We start from the raw sequence: 14,541 nt of genomic DNA, 5'->3' as shown, positions 1-14,541 counted from the left end.
TCTTTCCTTTTTAATGTGTTTGTGACAAAGTTGGGGTGATATACAGAAGATAGTCCTATCTGGTAAAATACCAAGTCCATATTATGGTAAGAACAGCTCAAATAAGCAAAGAGAAATGACAGTCCATCATTAATTTAAGATAAAGGTCAGTCAAGCCGTACAATTTCAAGACCCAACTTCATGAGAAATGGTTTTCCAACAGTCTTGAAGGAATTCCCACATATGCTGAGCACTGGCTGCTGAGCATTGGCTGCTTTTCCTTCACTCTGCGGTCCAACTCATCCCAAACCATCTCATTGGGTTGAGGACGGGGGATTCTCCTTCTTGGTCAAATAGCCCTTACACAGCCTGGAGGTGTGTTTTGGGTCACTGTCCTGTTGAAAAATATATAAATGGTGGTTGTTTTGCCTACTTTAGTTGAATATACTTCAAATGAAGTCACTCTAGATAAGAGCCCCAAAAATGTAATGTAGATCTTAGTTCTCTAGTAAAACCCTGAGAAGACTTGATTTGCCTGGGCTGCATGTGATGGTTTTACCTGTGGTTTTAGACATTGACATCACAATAGTCGTCACAGACACATTGTCTGATAAATACCTCTGAAGCATTCAGCCATACAAGTTTGCATCCTTGATACAGATCCCCACAGCATTGTATATCCACTTTAGCTTGGAGTAAGAGACCCTGTTATTACACTCCATAAAGATGAAGAAATATATATATATAATATTTTTTTGATATATACACACACACATACACACAGATTTACTGTAAGAGGTAATATTGGATAATGGTGTCTGCCAAATAGATGGATAATGATAATAGATGGGTTTCAGAGCCCCAGCCCATCAGTGGAGGAGGATGAATCAGGCAAATTAATAGCTGAAGGCATACAGCAACATTGATTTGCTGTGTTCTGAGAGTATATCACATAGAGGTAGATTCTAGGTCTGTCTGGCTCTTCTCCCTCTCTCTGTGTCTATTGTATTTGACTCATCTTTTGAAATAGATTGAAAAAGCCTAAATGTGCAGACAGACCGTATACTGAATGGTCTGATTATATTGCAGTCTCTCTCCCATCACTACCTCATAATGAGATGCTTATATCTGGGCTCCAGTGTTACAAGATTTTCTTGGATTTCTGGTTTGTGTTGTCATTGTGCTATTGATATAAATCCTTCAAGGTACAATAATCTAGTCACAACGCACACACACCATTCTAGGGTTGCAAAGAGAGTACCTTTTGAAGTTTAGAGTTAAACTACCAGGTTTTGGGGGAAATATTATCGCATGACATCTAGTGGCCTTTTGGGTACGTCTGTAATAATCTCTGGGCCTCTGTGTTGCCTTATCACAGGTAAAATATAAAATAATCAAATAAGAGACTGGGAAAGCTGTAAAACATTATGCTAAATGTAAACCATCAACTTAGTGAATACTATTGTGTTTAATATGAGGGTTTCAGCATGAAATCTCCTTTATATTTTTTTACACACTTATTTATTTTACTGTGTCAATTTCTTTGTTTTAAAAGTGTTGGTGCCAAACTGGTGGCAGTTGTGAAAAAAGTTGATAGTTGGGAGAATTGTAGAGCTTTTTGAAAATAATGCCAAATCTCTCTTGAACCATATGGTCTATCCACTAGAAACTCATGGACAATATGGACACAAATACATGACCAAAGACACAATAGATTGCCTGTTAATTACCGAAAGTTCCTGTAACTTTGGTAAATTACCAGTAGGTTTTGCAACCCTACACCAGTCACAACACACATGTAAATAAAGACATACACACAGTACAATAAATCTTTGCCCACAACCTGGTTGGATTGGACTACAGACAAGACAGACAGACAAAAGAAAAGTAGGTAGGTTACACCATTTTCCCCAAACCAACCCATAGCGGCATCCCGTAGCTGAGGAAGCTCCCAACACTAGAGCGGTTGGAAAGAGGAAATCCTTTCGGAATGGAAAGCATAGAGGAGTGGAGTGGGACAGGACAGAGCAGAGCAGGGCGCTGATTCATAAAGAAAAATAAATACATGAAATAAAACAAAAACAGAGTGAAAGTGCAGACAAAGCAGGTTGTGCGGGCCAGTTTCCTTCATAAAACAAGCCTATTTCTTCCTGCTGGCCAGAGCATCAGAGGCCCCCTTCTCCCTCGGACCATTACCCAGAAGCACCGGCCCTGAGGCCGTCGGCCTGGGTTGTCCATCGAGGCACGGGTGGGAAGGGGCAGGGTGGTTGCAAGGTACACACACACACTTCCTGCTCCCAGTGCTAGCACACAGACTTTGAAGAGACGTGCGTGTGTGTGTGTGTGTGTGTGTGTGTGTGTGTGTGTGTGTGTGTGTGTGTGTGTGTGTGGTCTTGTTCTTCTATCCTCGTGAGGACCTGAAATCCCCAAGTGTCCCCACAAGGTTAGGAAAACAAGGAAAAGTCTCCCTCGTGGGGACATTTTCCACATCCCCATGAGGACAAAGGCTATTTTAGGCAAAACAGGATTTTGAATTGAAAGACATTTTAGGTCCCCACGAGGATAAAATAACGAGTATGTGTGTCAGCACAGAATGTAGAAATCACACTGTGTGTGCAATACACATTCAGTGCCTTTAACTCCCATTTATCTGTTCATGACATGTTCAAAACAAAAGTGTGAATCTATTTTCAAAAGATCAATAGGAAGCACAACATGCACCCTTTCACTGATGCCAATTTTCTTTTGCTATTTCAACAAGACTGTTTAGTTATTGCTCTATTTGTGTAATACCGTAACTGGACTACAGACAGATTATTCCCTTGACTCTATTTTGAGAATACATATTTCACTGGCAGAGAACTACAATAACTGCACTTGTTAGAATAGATTAAAACTAGGCCTGACCCTCAACACAGGGGCCCCTCAGGGGTGCGTGCTTAGTACCCTCCTGTACTCCCTGTTCACCCAGGACTGCATGGCTGTGCACATCTCCAACGCCATTATTAAGTTTGCTGACGACACAACGGTGGTAGGCCTGACCACCGATGACAATAAGACAGCTTATAGGAAGGAGGTCAGTGACGTGGCAGTGTGGTTCCCTCAACGTCAGCAAGACAATGGAGCTGATGGTGGACAAAAGGAAATGGAGGCCCCCATCCACATCAACAGGGCTGTAGTGGAGCGTGTGAGGAGCTTCAAGTTCCTCGGTGTCCCCATCACTAAATAATTAACATGGTCCACACACACCAGCACAGTTGTGAAGAACGCACGACAACACCTCTTCCCCTTCTGGGGGCTGAAAAGATTTGGCCTGGGACCTCAGATCCTCAAAAAGTTCTACAGTTGCACCATTAAGAGCATCTTGACTGTCTGCATCACCGCTTGGTATGAAAACTGCTTGGCATCCGACCAGAAGGCGCTACAGAGCGTAGTGTGTACGTCCCAGTACACTACTGAGGCCGGGCTCCCTGCCATCCAGGACCTCTATACCAAGTGGTGTCAGAGGAAGGCCCTAAAAATTGTCAAAGACTCCAGCCACCCAAGTCATAGACTGTTCTCCCTGCTACGGCACGGCAAGCAGTACCGATGCACCAAGTCTGGAACCAACAAGACCCTGAATAGGACCCTGAACAGTTAAATAGTTAACCAAATAGATACCCGGACTATCTGCATTGACCCCCCTTGGCACTAACTCTTGACTCGTCACATACTGTTTATTATCTATCCTGTTGCCTAGTCACGACCTATGATACATATTTACCTCGTACCCTTGTCATTATCGCTATTCATTGTATATTTATTCCTCGTGTTATTACCTCTTATTTAAATAAAAAAATGCTGCGTTGTTGGGAAGGGCCCTTAAGTAAGCACTTCACAGTTAGTCTACACCTGTTGTTTTACCAAGCACATGACAAATGACATTTGATTTGAACAACTGATAAATGTTTTAACATAGAAACAACCACAACACTTGTTTCCTCATGCCAGAGTGCAGATCTTTTAGATGGACTTATTCTTAAACCTGACAGATTGCAGTTGGCATCCACAGCCTAGATATGAAGATACCCCAGCCTAGTGCAAACAGTTTAAAGAGAGGAAGTGAAAAACTAGGGAAGCAGCGAGGAAAGCAGGGCAGGAGCCTAGGGCCAAAACAGTGCAGGCAGGGCTGCATAGTCAGTCAGACCAGGCATATGGATGGGAGGGAAAGAATGGTGCTATCTGTAGTTCCATCTGTGTAGGCCAGGTGGCAGAGAGGAGAGAGAGATACCTTTCATTAACCTTGACCTTCCTCCTGTTGTTGCTGATGCTGACACACTGACCTCAGATCAGAAGATAAGCCGATGGTAAAACAACACACTGACAGAGCTTTAAAGTAGGAATAATACTGTAGCTTAATACTGCACAAAGGTTGGTGGGAGGTTGGTGCAGTTCGTTTTGTCTCTGATTGCTTCAGACAATGGATATTTCGAGGCAGGTGTGTAACATGGATTTTGTACAAAACCCTGCCAAACCTGTGTGGCGCTTTTTCGGATTCAGAGCAATTCTGGGAGCCTTACTGCAGTAATATAAAATGCTTTCTCCAAATCCTTTGTCTTTATATAACAGAGCACTGTGTCAGGAACATAGACAAGACATGAGTTGGGGTCAATTCCATTTCAATTAGTCAATTCAGAAAGAAAACCAAATTCAAATTTCAAATGTTCCTAATTGAAATCATTCAATGGAATTGGAATTTCAGTGTACTTTCTGAATTGACTCATTTAAATGGTATTGACCCCAACGCTGATGTAATGTTTGAATATCGAGTCGGTGATGACACTGAGGGGCTTCGTTCTAATAGTACTTCACACACCTACTGTACAACACATTATATCCCAATGATCCCCTCAATGAAATACTACAGCACTCTGAGGCCTCTCTCTCTCTGCACAGGTCCTGTTCTGTCCAACACTACCAGAGAAAGAGAAGCTAAAAACACCACATAATAATGCAACTTTGTAAAAACCCACTGCCTCGATGAAAAGGAAAGAAAAGGAAAAAAACACTAGGAATGTCAATGAATCCATTCTACACAGGCAGGCTGGAAACAGACACCCCAAATAGAAACATGTCGGCCAGGAGGATGTTGCTACCTTATCTCACCAGAGGGACGTCCATCTCGGCATTTAAAATTGCACCGTATTCGCTATAGGAAGAAAGTACTGCACTACAGAGTCCTCAGAAAGTATTCACACCGCCTTGACTTTTTCCCACATTTTGTTGTGTTACAAAGTGAGACTAAAATTAATTTATTTGCCATTTTTTGTCTACAATCTATACAAAATACTCTGTAATGTCAAAGTGGAAGAAAAAATGCTAACATTTGTAATTTTTGTATATATATATTAAAAATAAAACACTAATATATCTTGTAGAAAGAGGAGGGAGGGAAGCGCTACTAAGGTACACAATAGTACATTTTGGTAGATAGAAGGTGCTCTTTGGTAAAAGGGGTAAATTAGTCATCAAAAAGAAAGGAGGACCAAGGCACTCTTCATATAATTAATTAAAATGCCTTTACTAATAAAGGCATTTGAATTAATTATATGAAGAGTGCCTTGGTCCTCCTTTCTTTTTGATGACTAATATATTTTGATTAGATAAGTATTCATCCCCTAGTCCTGGGTTAATACATGTTAGAAATACTTTTGGCATTGATTAAAGAGTTTTTCTGGAGAAGTCTCTAAGAGCTTTTTCACACTTGGATTGAGCAACATTTTCCCATTATTCTTTTCAAAATTCTTCAAGCTCTGTCAAATTGATCACCCAAACATTTTCAGGTCTTGCCATATATTTTCAAGCAGATTTAGTGTCAAAACTGTAATTCGGCCACTCAGGAACATTCACTGTTTTCTTGGTAAGCATCTCCAGTGTAGATTTGGACTTGCGTTTTAGGTTATTGTCCTGCTGACAGGTGAATTCATCTCCCATTGTCTGGTGAAAATAACCAGGTTTTCCTCTAGGATATTGCCTGTGCTTAGCTCCACTCTTTTTTTAAATCATGAGTACAAGCATACCCATAACATGATGCAGCCACATCAATACTTGAAAATATGAAGAGTGGTACTCAGTAATGTGTTATATTGAATTTGCCCCAAATATACTATTTTGTATTCAGGATAAAAATGTACTTGCTTTGCCAATTTTTTTGTGCAGTTTTACTTTAGTGCCTTGTTGCAAACAGGATGCATGTTTTGGAATATTTTTATTCTGTACAGGCTTCCTTTTTTCTCTGTCAATTAGGTTAGAATTGTGGAGTAATTACAATGTTATTGATCCATCCTCAGTTTTCTCCTACCACAACCATTAAACTCTGTTTTAAAGTCACCATTGGCCTCATGGTGACTGAGTTAGGAAGGACAAATGTATTTTTTATAGTGACTGGGTGTATTGACACACCATCCAAAGTGTAATTAATAACTTCACCATGCTCAAAGGGATATTCAAGGTACGTTTTATTTTATTTTTACCCATCTACCAACAGGTGTTTGAAATTCACTGCTCAACTGAGGGACCTTATGTGTGGGGTAAAGAGATGAGGTAGTCGTACAAAAAATACTATTGTTATACATAGTAAATTGCCTGGACTCAGTCTATATGACTTGTTAAGCAAATATTACTCCTGAACTTATTTAGGCTTGCCATAACAAATGGGCTGATTACTTAGAGTAGACTCAAGACATTTCAGCTTTTCATTGTTTATTTATTTATAAATATTTCTAAAAACATTTCCACTTTGACATTATGCATTATTATGTGTAGATAAGTGACACAAAATCTCAATTTAATCCATTTTAAACTCAGCCTGTAACACAACAAAATGTGGGAAAAGTAAAGGGGTGTGAATACTTTCTGAAGGCACTGCATGTTGGGATTAGGGTGCCATTTCAGACACAGCCTTTGTCACGATATGGCCAGGGAGGGCCAAATAAACTCACTTACTGAACATGTTGGTCTGGGATAATCTCACAGTGATTAACCATGATAGCAGGGAAATCAAAACATGAAGGCAAAAGGGCATACATAAACTGTCTGTCCCATCCAAATGAATCAAGGCTACAAGGAGCTTTGATGATTACAAGGAGGTCTGGGGCTGGTATAGTGATTTGGTTCGTTTACTTTGAGACAGTTCCATGTGTAGTAGAGGCACCAAATGCTATTGATTTGACATTCTTAATATGTCATGCTGCTGAAGTTGTTGTTGTAGAACTCAGGGCTCTGACCCAAATGGCACCCTATTCCTTACAATGTGCACTACTTTTGACCAGAGCCATATGGACCCCAGTCAAAAAGTGCACTGTATAGGGAAAAGGAATATGGTGCCATTTGGGACGCAGCCAGAATGATCCTCGACTGCATCTGGCTAATTCTAATGAAAACAGTACTTCATCATCCGTTGGCCAGCCAAGGGGGGAAATGTGAAGAAGGAGCGCAGCGCAGCACATGTTCAGAAAATTTGATGATGAGACAGTTACAAAGGGAATACACTGCCCCCTTCTGGTTTTGGAGAGAAGTGCAATATTCACAGCATTGTTTGTCTATGACTCAACCATAGATACTGTACTGTACAGTACAAACCTGAATTAATTTAAGCTACAGAAGTTATGTGCAGGGATATTATACAGTAATATCTACTACTTCAAAGTAATACCACGTTTTTTTAAAGATGCAACGAACGCATGCAATAATATATCGTGGACAGGAGTTCTGTTCTTGCACTTAAATATGCATAGATCACAGTATATACTCTTTACTTCAATATAACTAGAGTTGCGTTCAACAAGGGAAATAATTTGCTGACGTTGGCTAACATATTCCAACAGTCTGGGATGATAATGTGCAGTGAACGTAAGTGTGTTTCGGGTCTAAACTGCTGCTAAAAATAATAAAGTGGCCATGTAGACTTTCTACTACATTTAGTAGGAATAGTTAAGTTGTTTAATGTTTGAATATTGTCGCTAAAAAGCCACAGTAATCCTTACAAAAAGGTAACTGTTCGATGTTTCACCGAACATATTGGAATGCTCATTCAAATTGTTCCAACTGAAATTGTCACTCTGGCAACATGTTCGCTGCAAACGAGCCTTTATTGAACTTGCCTCAGTATTAGATCAGGATTTATCTCGCCCACCAGCTGGTAGATCAGGACATGGCTTTATCACCATGACAGACAATTCTCTACTCACAACTTTTTAAGGGCTTTGATCATTTGGTTGATGAGTGTCTCTTGAGTCTGTCTCCCGTGACCTTGGTTCCTGTTCACTTCCTGGCTCTCACTGGCCTTCTGCTTCTCAGGGCCGGGAGCGCTGGTGGGAACAATGACAACAATTATTTTTTACCCCCCTTTTCTCCCCAAATTGCGATCTTCTCTCATCGCTGCAACTCCTCAAGGGCTCGTTAAGAGTCTTATTTTACCTTTATTTAACTAGGCAAGACAGTTAAGAGCTTAAGAACAAATTCTTATTTTCAATGACGGCCCAGGTTAACTGCCTTGTTCAGGGTCAGATCGACAGATTTTTACCTTGTCAGCTCAGGGATTCGAACTTGCAACCTGTCCGTTACTAGTCCTACGCTCTAACCACTAGGCTACCTGAGTCATGCGATGAAGGTCGATGTGTTCTCCGAAACATGACCCGCCAAACCACGATCCTTAACACCCACCCACTTAACCTGGACGCCAGCAGCACCAATGTGTAGGAGGAAACACATTTCAACTGACGACACTTAAGTCCTCTCAGGGGAAAACGTCACATTGAGCAGGTTTACTTTCTGTCAACCAGAGAAAGAGACCCCACTGACAAACTCACTTCATTGAACTAGGTTAAGTTAATCATAGTGGCATGTCCTATGTAGACTAATCCTATTAACAGTGCTTGACTTGGGCAGGAGCTCACCGGAGCTGAGTACCAGCACCTACCATGTTTTGCTGCTTGAGCTCCTGGCCCTCTTCTATAGTATTAGATAAAAGTATTGTGCAGCTCCTGCACCTACAATACCGTTCAAAAGTTTGGGGTCACTTAGAAATGTCCTTGTTTTCCTTGAAAACATACATGAAATGAGTTGCAAAATGAATAGGAAATATAGTCAAGACATTGACAAGGTTATAAATAATGATTTTTAATTTAAATAAGTGTCCTTCAAACGTTGCTTTCGTCAAAGAATCCTCCAGTTGCAGCAATTACAGCCTTGCAGATCTTTGGCATTCTAGTTGCCAATTTGTTGAGGTAATCTGAAGAGATTTAACCCCATGCTTCCTGAAGCACCTCCCACAACTTGGATTGGCTTGATGTGCACTTCTTACGTACCATACGGTCAAGCTGCTCCCACAACAGCTCAATAGGGTTGAGATCCGGTGACTGTGCTGGCCACTCCCTTACTGCTTTGGTGACTGCTTCTTCCCGAAATAGTTCTTGCATAGTTAGGAGCTGTACTTTGGGTCATTGTCCTGTTGTAGGAGGAAATTGGCTCCAATTAAGCGCCGTCCACAGGGTATGGCATGGCGTTGAAAAATGGAGTGATAGCCTTCCTTCTTCAAGATCCATTTTACCCTGTACAAATCTCCCACTTTACAACCAAAGCACCCCCAGACCATCACATTTCCTCCACCATACTTGACAGATGGCATCAAGCACTCCTTCAGCATCTTTTCTGCGTCTCACGAAAGTTCTTCTTTGTGATCGGAACACCTAAAAATATATATATATATATATATAGAATAGTCTGTCCATTACACTTTTTAACAATCTTCCTCTGTCCCGTGTCTGTGTTCTTTTGCCTATCTTTTCTTTTTATTGGCCAGTCTGAGATATGGCTTTTTGTGGCAACTCTGCCTAGAAGGCCAGCATCCCGGAGTCGCTGAGACTGGTGTTTTGTGGGTACTATTTATTGAAGCTGCCAGTTGAGGACTTGTGAGGTGTCTGTCTCTCAAACTAGACACTCTAATGTACTCCTCTTTCTATTCTGGTTAGAACCAGTTTGCGCTGTTCTGTGAAGTGATCTTCAGTTTCTTGGCAATTTCTCACATGGAATAGCCTTCATTTCTCAGAACAAGAATAGACTGACGGGTTTCAAAGGAAAGTTCTTTGTTTCTGGCCATTTTGAGCCTGTAATCGAACCCACAAATGCTGATGCTCCAGATACTCAACTGGTCTAAAGAAGGCCAGTTTTATTGCTTCTTTAAAAGTTTTCAGCTGTGCTAACATAATTGCAAAAGCATTTTCTAATGATCAATTAGTCTTTTAAAATGATAAACTTGGATTAGCTAACACAACGTACCATTGGAACACAGGAGTGATGGTTGCTGATAATGGGCCTCTGTACGCCTATGTAGATATTCCATTAGAAATCAGCCATTTCCAGCTACAATAGTCATTTACAACATTAACAATGTCTACACTGTATTTCTGATCAATTTGATGTTATTTTAATGCACAAGAAATGTGCTTTTCTTTCAAAAACAAGGACATTTTGAAGTGACCCCAAACTTTTTAACGGTAGTGTAAATATAAAGAATACTGGCACCCAAAATGAGTACCGGCACCGGCATTCTCATGGCAAGGCCTTTTCAAGCGGCCTAACCCCGACTGAGAGCGGATCTATATTCACGGCAATTAAAGCTGTGACTCATATGTCACTGCCCACCAGAAGACTAATTTCTACAGTAGCTGAAAGTAGTGCTTCCTTTCTTTCCACTGTAACACATTATGTATTACTCAATGCATCTGTCTCTCTGTGAGTGGGTTTGTTGTTGTGTTGTCAAACCCTGTTTGATTGACAGGTTTCACTATTGTGCGTCACTCCACTCCAGGGCACTTAGTAAAAACAGCCCACGCTGCTTTTCACTTGTTTACCTTTTTTTTCTTGCTTAAACGTTTGTCAAAGTTAAAGTAAAATGTTATGAATATATATATTTTTATATTGTTCTTCTTCCACTATGGAGAGGTCTATTTCTTAAGCGTTCTGTGAATTCATTACAGTGCAAAGCAAGATCTACATGCACTTAGCTTTCTGGCTTAGGGAGTGAGTGAGAGCTTTGGTGAAAAGGTCCGCAGCTCGAACTCTGAGCTTAATCAGTTTAATGGATGAGATGGAGAGATCTAATGACCGCCCTCCTTGCATCAGTAAACATTGGAAAGGTATAAAATAGTGGTGCATCTGCACTCTTCACCCCCTCGCCTCTCTCTCTCCATTTGGTTATTTACTAGATGGAGAAACTATTTCTTTTTTTAACTGGATGCTACTGAAAGCATCCCCCTCTACTTAGGTTCATAAACATGTAGCCTCATAAGATGTGGAAAACCTCAATAATTTCTTGCGACACTAGTCTGGCTTTGAAAACAATTAGCTACGAACATCTGCTGGTATCTAGAAAAAGCACAGTGCACAGAAAGGCAGTCATCCCATTTTCTTCCACACAAACTTCTATGGGCGGTTTCACAGACACGGATTAAGCCTAGTCTTGGACTAAAAACTATTTCCGATGAAGATTTCCCATTGAACTTGTCTTTTAGTCCAGGACTAGGCTTAATCTGTGTCCGGGAAACCACTCCTACTGTTAAATTGACCAATTTCTTATGTTAACTCTTTATTTAAAATAATGATCCGTGAGAACTGTATGCTGCTATCTGGCTGCCCGTGATTCATTTATAAAAGTAGTCTACCCAGAAGAGGACATCGGTTTTGCATAGGGTGTTGTTGTCTAGCTGTAAGATACTTACACTTTGCTATCTGTCTGGAAAGGGTTCCGGGCAACCATTTTCTTTGGCAGGAGAAATATATTTCGATAGGAGTTCATGAAATCGTTATGGGCCTCTTCAGTTGATTGGTATCTGTTGCTGTAAAAACACGTTTATCAAAGGAGTAAAACAACAAACTGATTAAATGTGATGATGTGATTTATAGAGTGCAACAGCTATTCTGAATCATGATGAATTTTTTAAAAAGTGCCCATGGTAGCCTACAATATTGATATTGTAGGCATCTGTTGGTATTTTAGAAACCACCACATTAAATACAGGTCTCCGATGTACACTGTCACTGACTGATATGAATAAACTGAAACTGAAAGAAGCTTAACTCATAAAAGGTGGAGTAGAGAGTCATAGGCCTACCTGTCTCTGAGTCTAAGCCCGTGGATTCTGCACAAAGCTTTCAAATTAGTGTAATCTATCCCCAGGATTTTCTGATCATCTGATGAGAGACATGAATAGAGGTTGGCGTAATAAATGTGACACTCAATAAATCAACAGCAACTTCACTTGGCAGGCAGTTGATCCATTTTTTTGTAGTTAGCTCCGACAATATTTCTTACAAGTTAAAACTTTTTTTTCAAGGTCACCACCACATTGTTGTAGGAATCACGTGATGCTACACCTACAGTAAGTAGCTAACTAGATACAAAGTGTAATTTTTGTGCGCACAATGTATCAACATGATACCTCTATGAAGTTAGCTGCCGATGCTAGCATGATAGCTAACTACTGCAACATTGTTTCTCTTTTGACCACCTGAAAGAAGCAAAACATACCCTTGCGCTGCAAACTAGAGGGATGAAGCTGCATTTCACTCGGGATAAAATAATATAATTGGGGTAAAGAAAAGAAAGAAAACGAAATAACAAAATACCCCTGACAACCCACAGCCCAGTGTCCCCCAAGCTTTGAAAAGATACTACTGACATTTGTTTGGCTAGTTTCCTCTCGCCATGGTAACACCCTCACAGGTTGGAACAGCCTGGTCTCAGACTAGACGTAACATAGTAAACGAAAATCGGGTATTATTATGACATGTAACGTTTGGTATGGTTATATAAGACAGATGGTTACTTAAGGCAACCCAAAGGTTGCGAGTTGGAATATCATCACGGACAACTTTAGCATTTTAGGTAATTAGCTACTTTGCAACTACGTAGCATGTTAGCTAACTCTTCCCCTAAACCTAACCTTAACTCTTTTAGATAATCCTTCCCCAAGCCATAACCGTTTCAGCTAACCCTTCTCATAACCATTTAACATAACTCCTAAACTTACACCTAATCATTGACCCTAACCTCCTAGCTAACGTTAGCTACGTAGCTAGAATTTGTAACATGTCATACATTTTGAATATTAAAATAAAATAAAATTGTATTTGTCAAATGCGCCAAATACAATAGGTGTAGCCCTTACAGTGAAATTCTTACTTACAAGCCCTTAACCAACAATGCTTTTTAAAAGTGTTCAGTAAAAAAATTGAAAATAAAAGTAACAAATAATTCAACAGCAGCAGTAAAATAACAATAGCGAGGCTATATACAGGGGTACCGGTACAGAATCAATGTGCGGGTGCACCGGTTAGTCAAGGTCAAGGTAATTGAGGTAATATGTACAGTGCCTTGCGAAAGTATTCGGCCCCCTTGAACTTTGCGACCTTTTGCCACATTTCAGGCTTCAAACATAAAGATATAAAACTGTATTTTTTTTGTGAAGAATCAACAACAAGTGGGACACAATCATGAAGTGGAACGACATTTATTGGATATTTCAAACTTTTTTAACAAATCAAAAACGGAAAAATTGGGCGTGCAAAATTATTCAGCCCCCTTAAGTTAATACTTTGTAGCGCCACCTTTTGCTGCGATTACAGCTGTAAGTCACTTGGGGTATGTCTCTATCAGTTTTGCACATCGAGAGACTGAAATTTTTTCCCATTCCTCCTTGCAAAACAGCTCGAGCTCAGTGAGGTTGGATGGAGAGCATTTGTGAACAGCAGTTTTCAGTTCTTTCCACAGATTCTCGATTGGATTCAGGTCTGGACTTTGACTTGGCCATTCTAACACCTGGATATGTTTATTTTTGAACCATTCCATTGTAGATTTTGCTTTATGTTTTGGATCATTGTCTTGTTGGAAGACAAATGCAGTTTTACAAGTTACTCTTTGTGGCACCTGACCACACAACTGAACAGTAGTCTAGGTGCGACAAAACCAGGGCCTGTAGGACCTGCCTTGTTGATAGTGTTGCTAAGAATGCAAAGCAGCGCTTTATTGTGGACAAACTTCTCCCCATCTTAGCTACTGTTGTATCGATATGTTTTGACCATGACAGTTTACAATGCAGGATAACTCCAAGCAGTTTAGTCACCTCAACTTGCTCAATTTCCACATTATTCATTAGAAAATGTAGTTGAGGTTTAGGGTTTAGTGAATGATTTGTCCCAAATACAATGCTTATAGTTTTGGAAATATTTAGGACTACTTCCTTTGCTACCCATTCCGAAACTAACTGCAGCTATTTGTGAGTGTTACAGTCATTTCAGTTGCTGTAGTAGCTGATGTGTATAGTGTTGAATCATCCGCGTACATAGACACACTCACTGTCTTACCCAAAGCCAGTGGCATGTCGTTAGTAAAGATAGGCCCCTTGCTTTTTTCTAAACAGCTACCCTGGGGAATTCCTGCTTCTACCTGGATTATGTTTAAGAGGCTTTCATTAAAAAAACCACTGTGTTCTGTTATTTTATTTTTTATTTCACCTTTATTTA

The 14,541-nt window shown here is 40.3% G+C and overlaps 1 protein-coding gene across 6 annotated transcripts in view; it reads right to left on the bottom strand.

Moving 5' to 3' along the window:
- cnbd1 (cyclic nucleotide binding domain containing 1) overlaps nucleotides 1–12,717 on the bottom strand; it is a 55,257-nt gene extending 42,540 nt beyond the window's left edge. For 3 of the 6 annotated variants that reach the window (XM_035741644.2, XM_035741645.2, XM_035741648.2), the window contains exons 1-4: nucleotides 12,548–12,716; nucleotides 12,132–12,210; nucleotides 11,739–11,855; nucleotides 8,208–8,327 (exon numbers count right to left, since the gene is read on the bottom strand). In XM_035741644.2, coding sequence (XP_035597537.1) covers nucleotides 8,208–8,327; nucleotides 11,739–11,855; nucleotides 12,132–12,210; nucleotides 12,548–12,581 — 350 coding nt within the window. In that variant the 5' untranslated portion in view covers nucleotides 12,582–12,716. Of the gene's footprint in view, nucleotides 1–8,207; nucleotides 8,328–11,738; nucleotides 11,856–12,131; nucleotides 12,211–12,547 lie in introns of all 6 variants that reach the window. The other 3 variants (XM_035741646.2, XM_052483321.1, XM_035741647.2) reach the window with 3 other exon arrangements.
- Nucleotides 12,718–14,541: the final 1,824 nt, after the last annotated feature.

The sequence above is a fragment of the Oncorhynchus keta genome, chromosome 28 (genome assembly GCF_023373465.1).
Source record: "Oncorhynchus keta strain PuntledgeMale-10-30-2019 chromosome 28, Oket_V2, whole genome shotgun sequence".
Taxonomy (NCBI): Eukaryota; Metazoa; Chordata; class Actinopteri; order Salmoniformes; family Salmonidae; genus Oncorhynchus; species Oncorhynchus keta.
The sequence above is the reverse complement of the archived record's forward strand: the minus strand, read 5'-3'. Positions and strand labels throughout refer to the sequence as shown.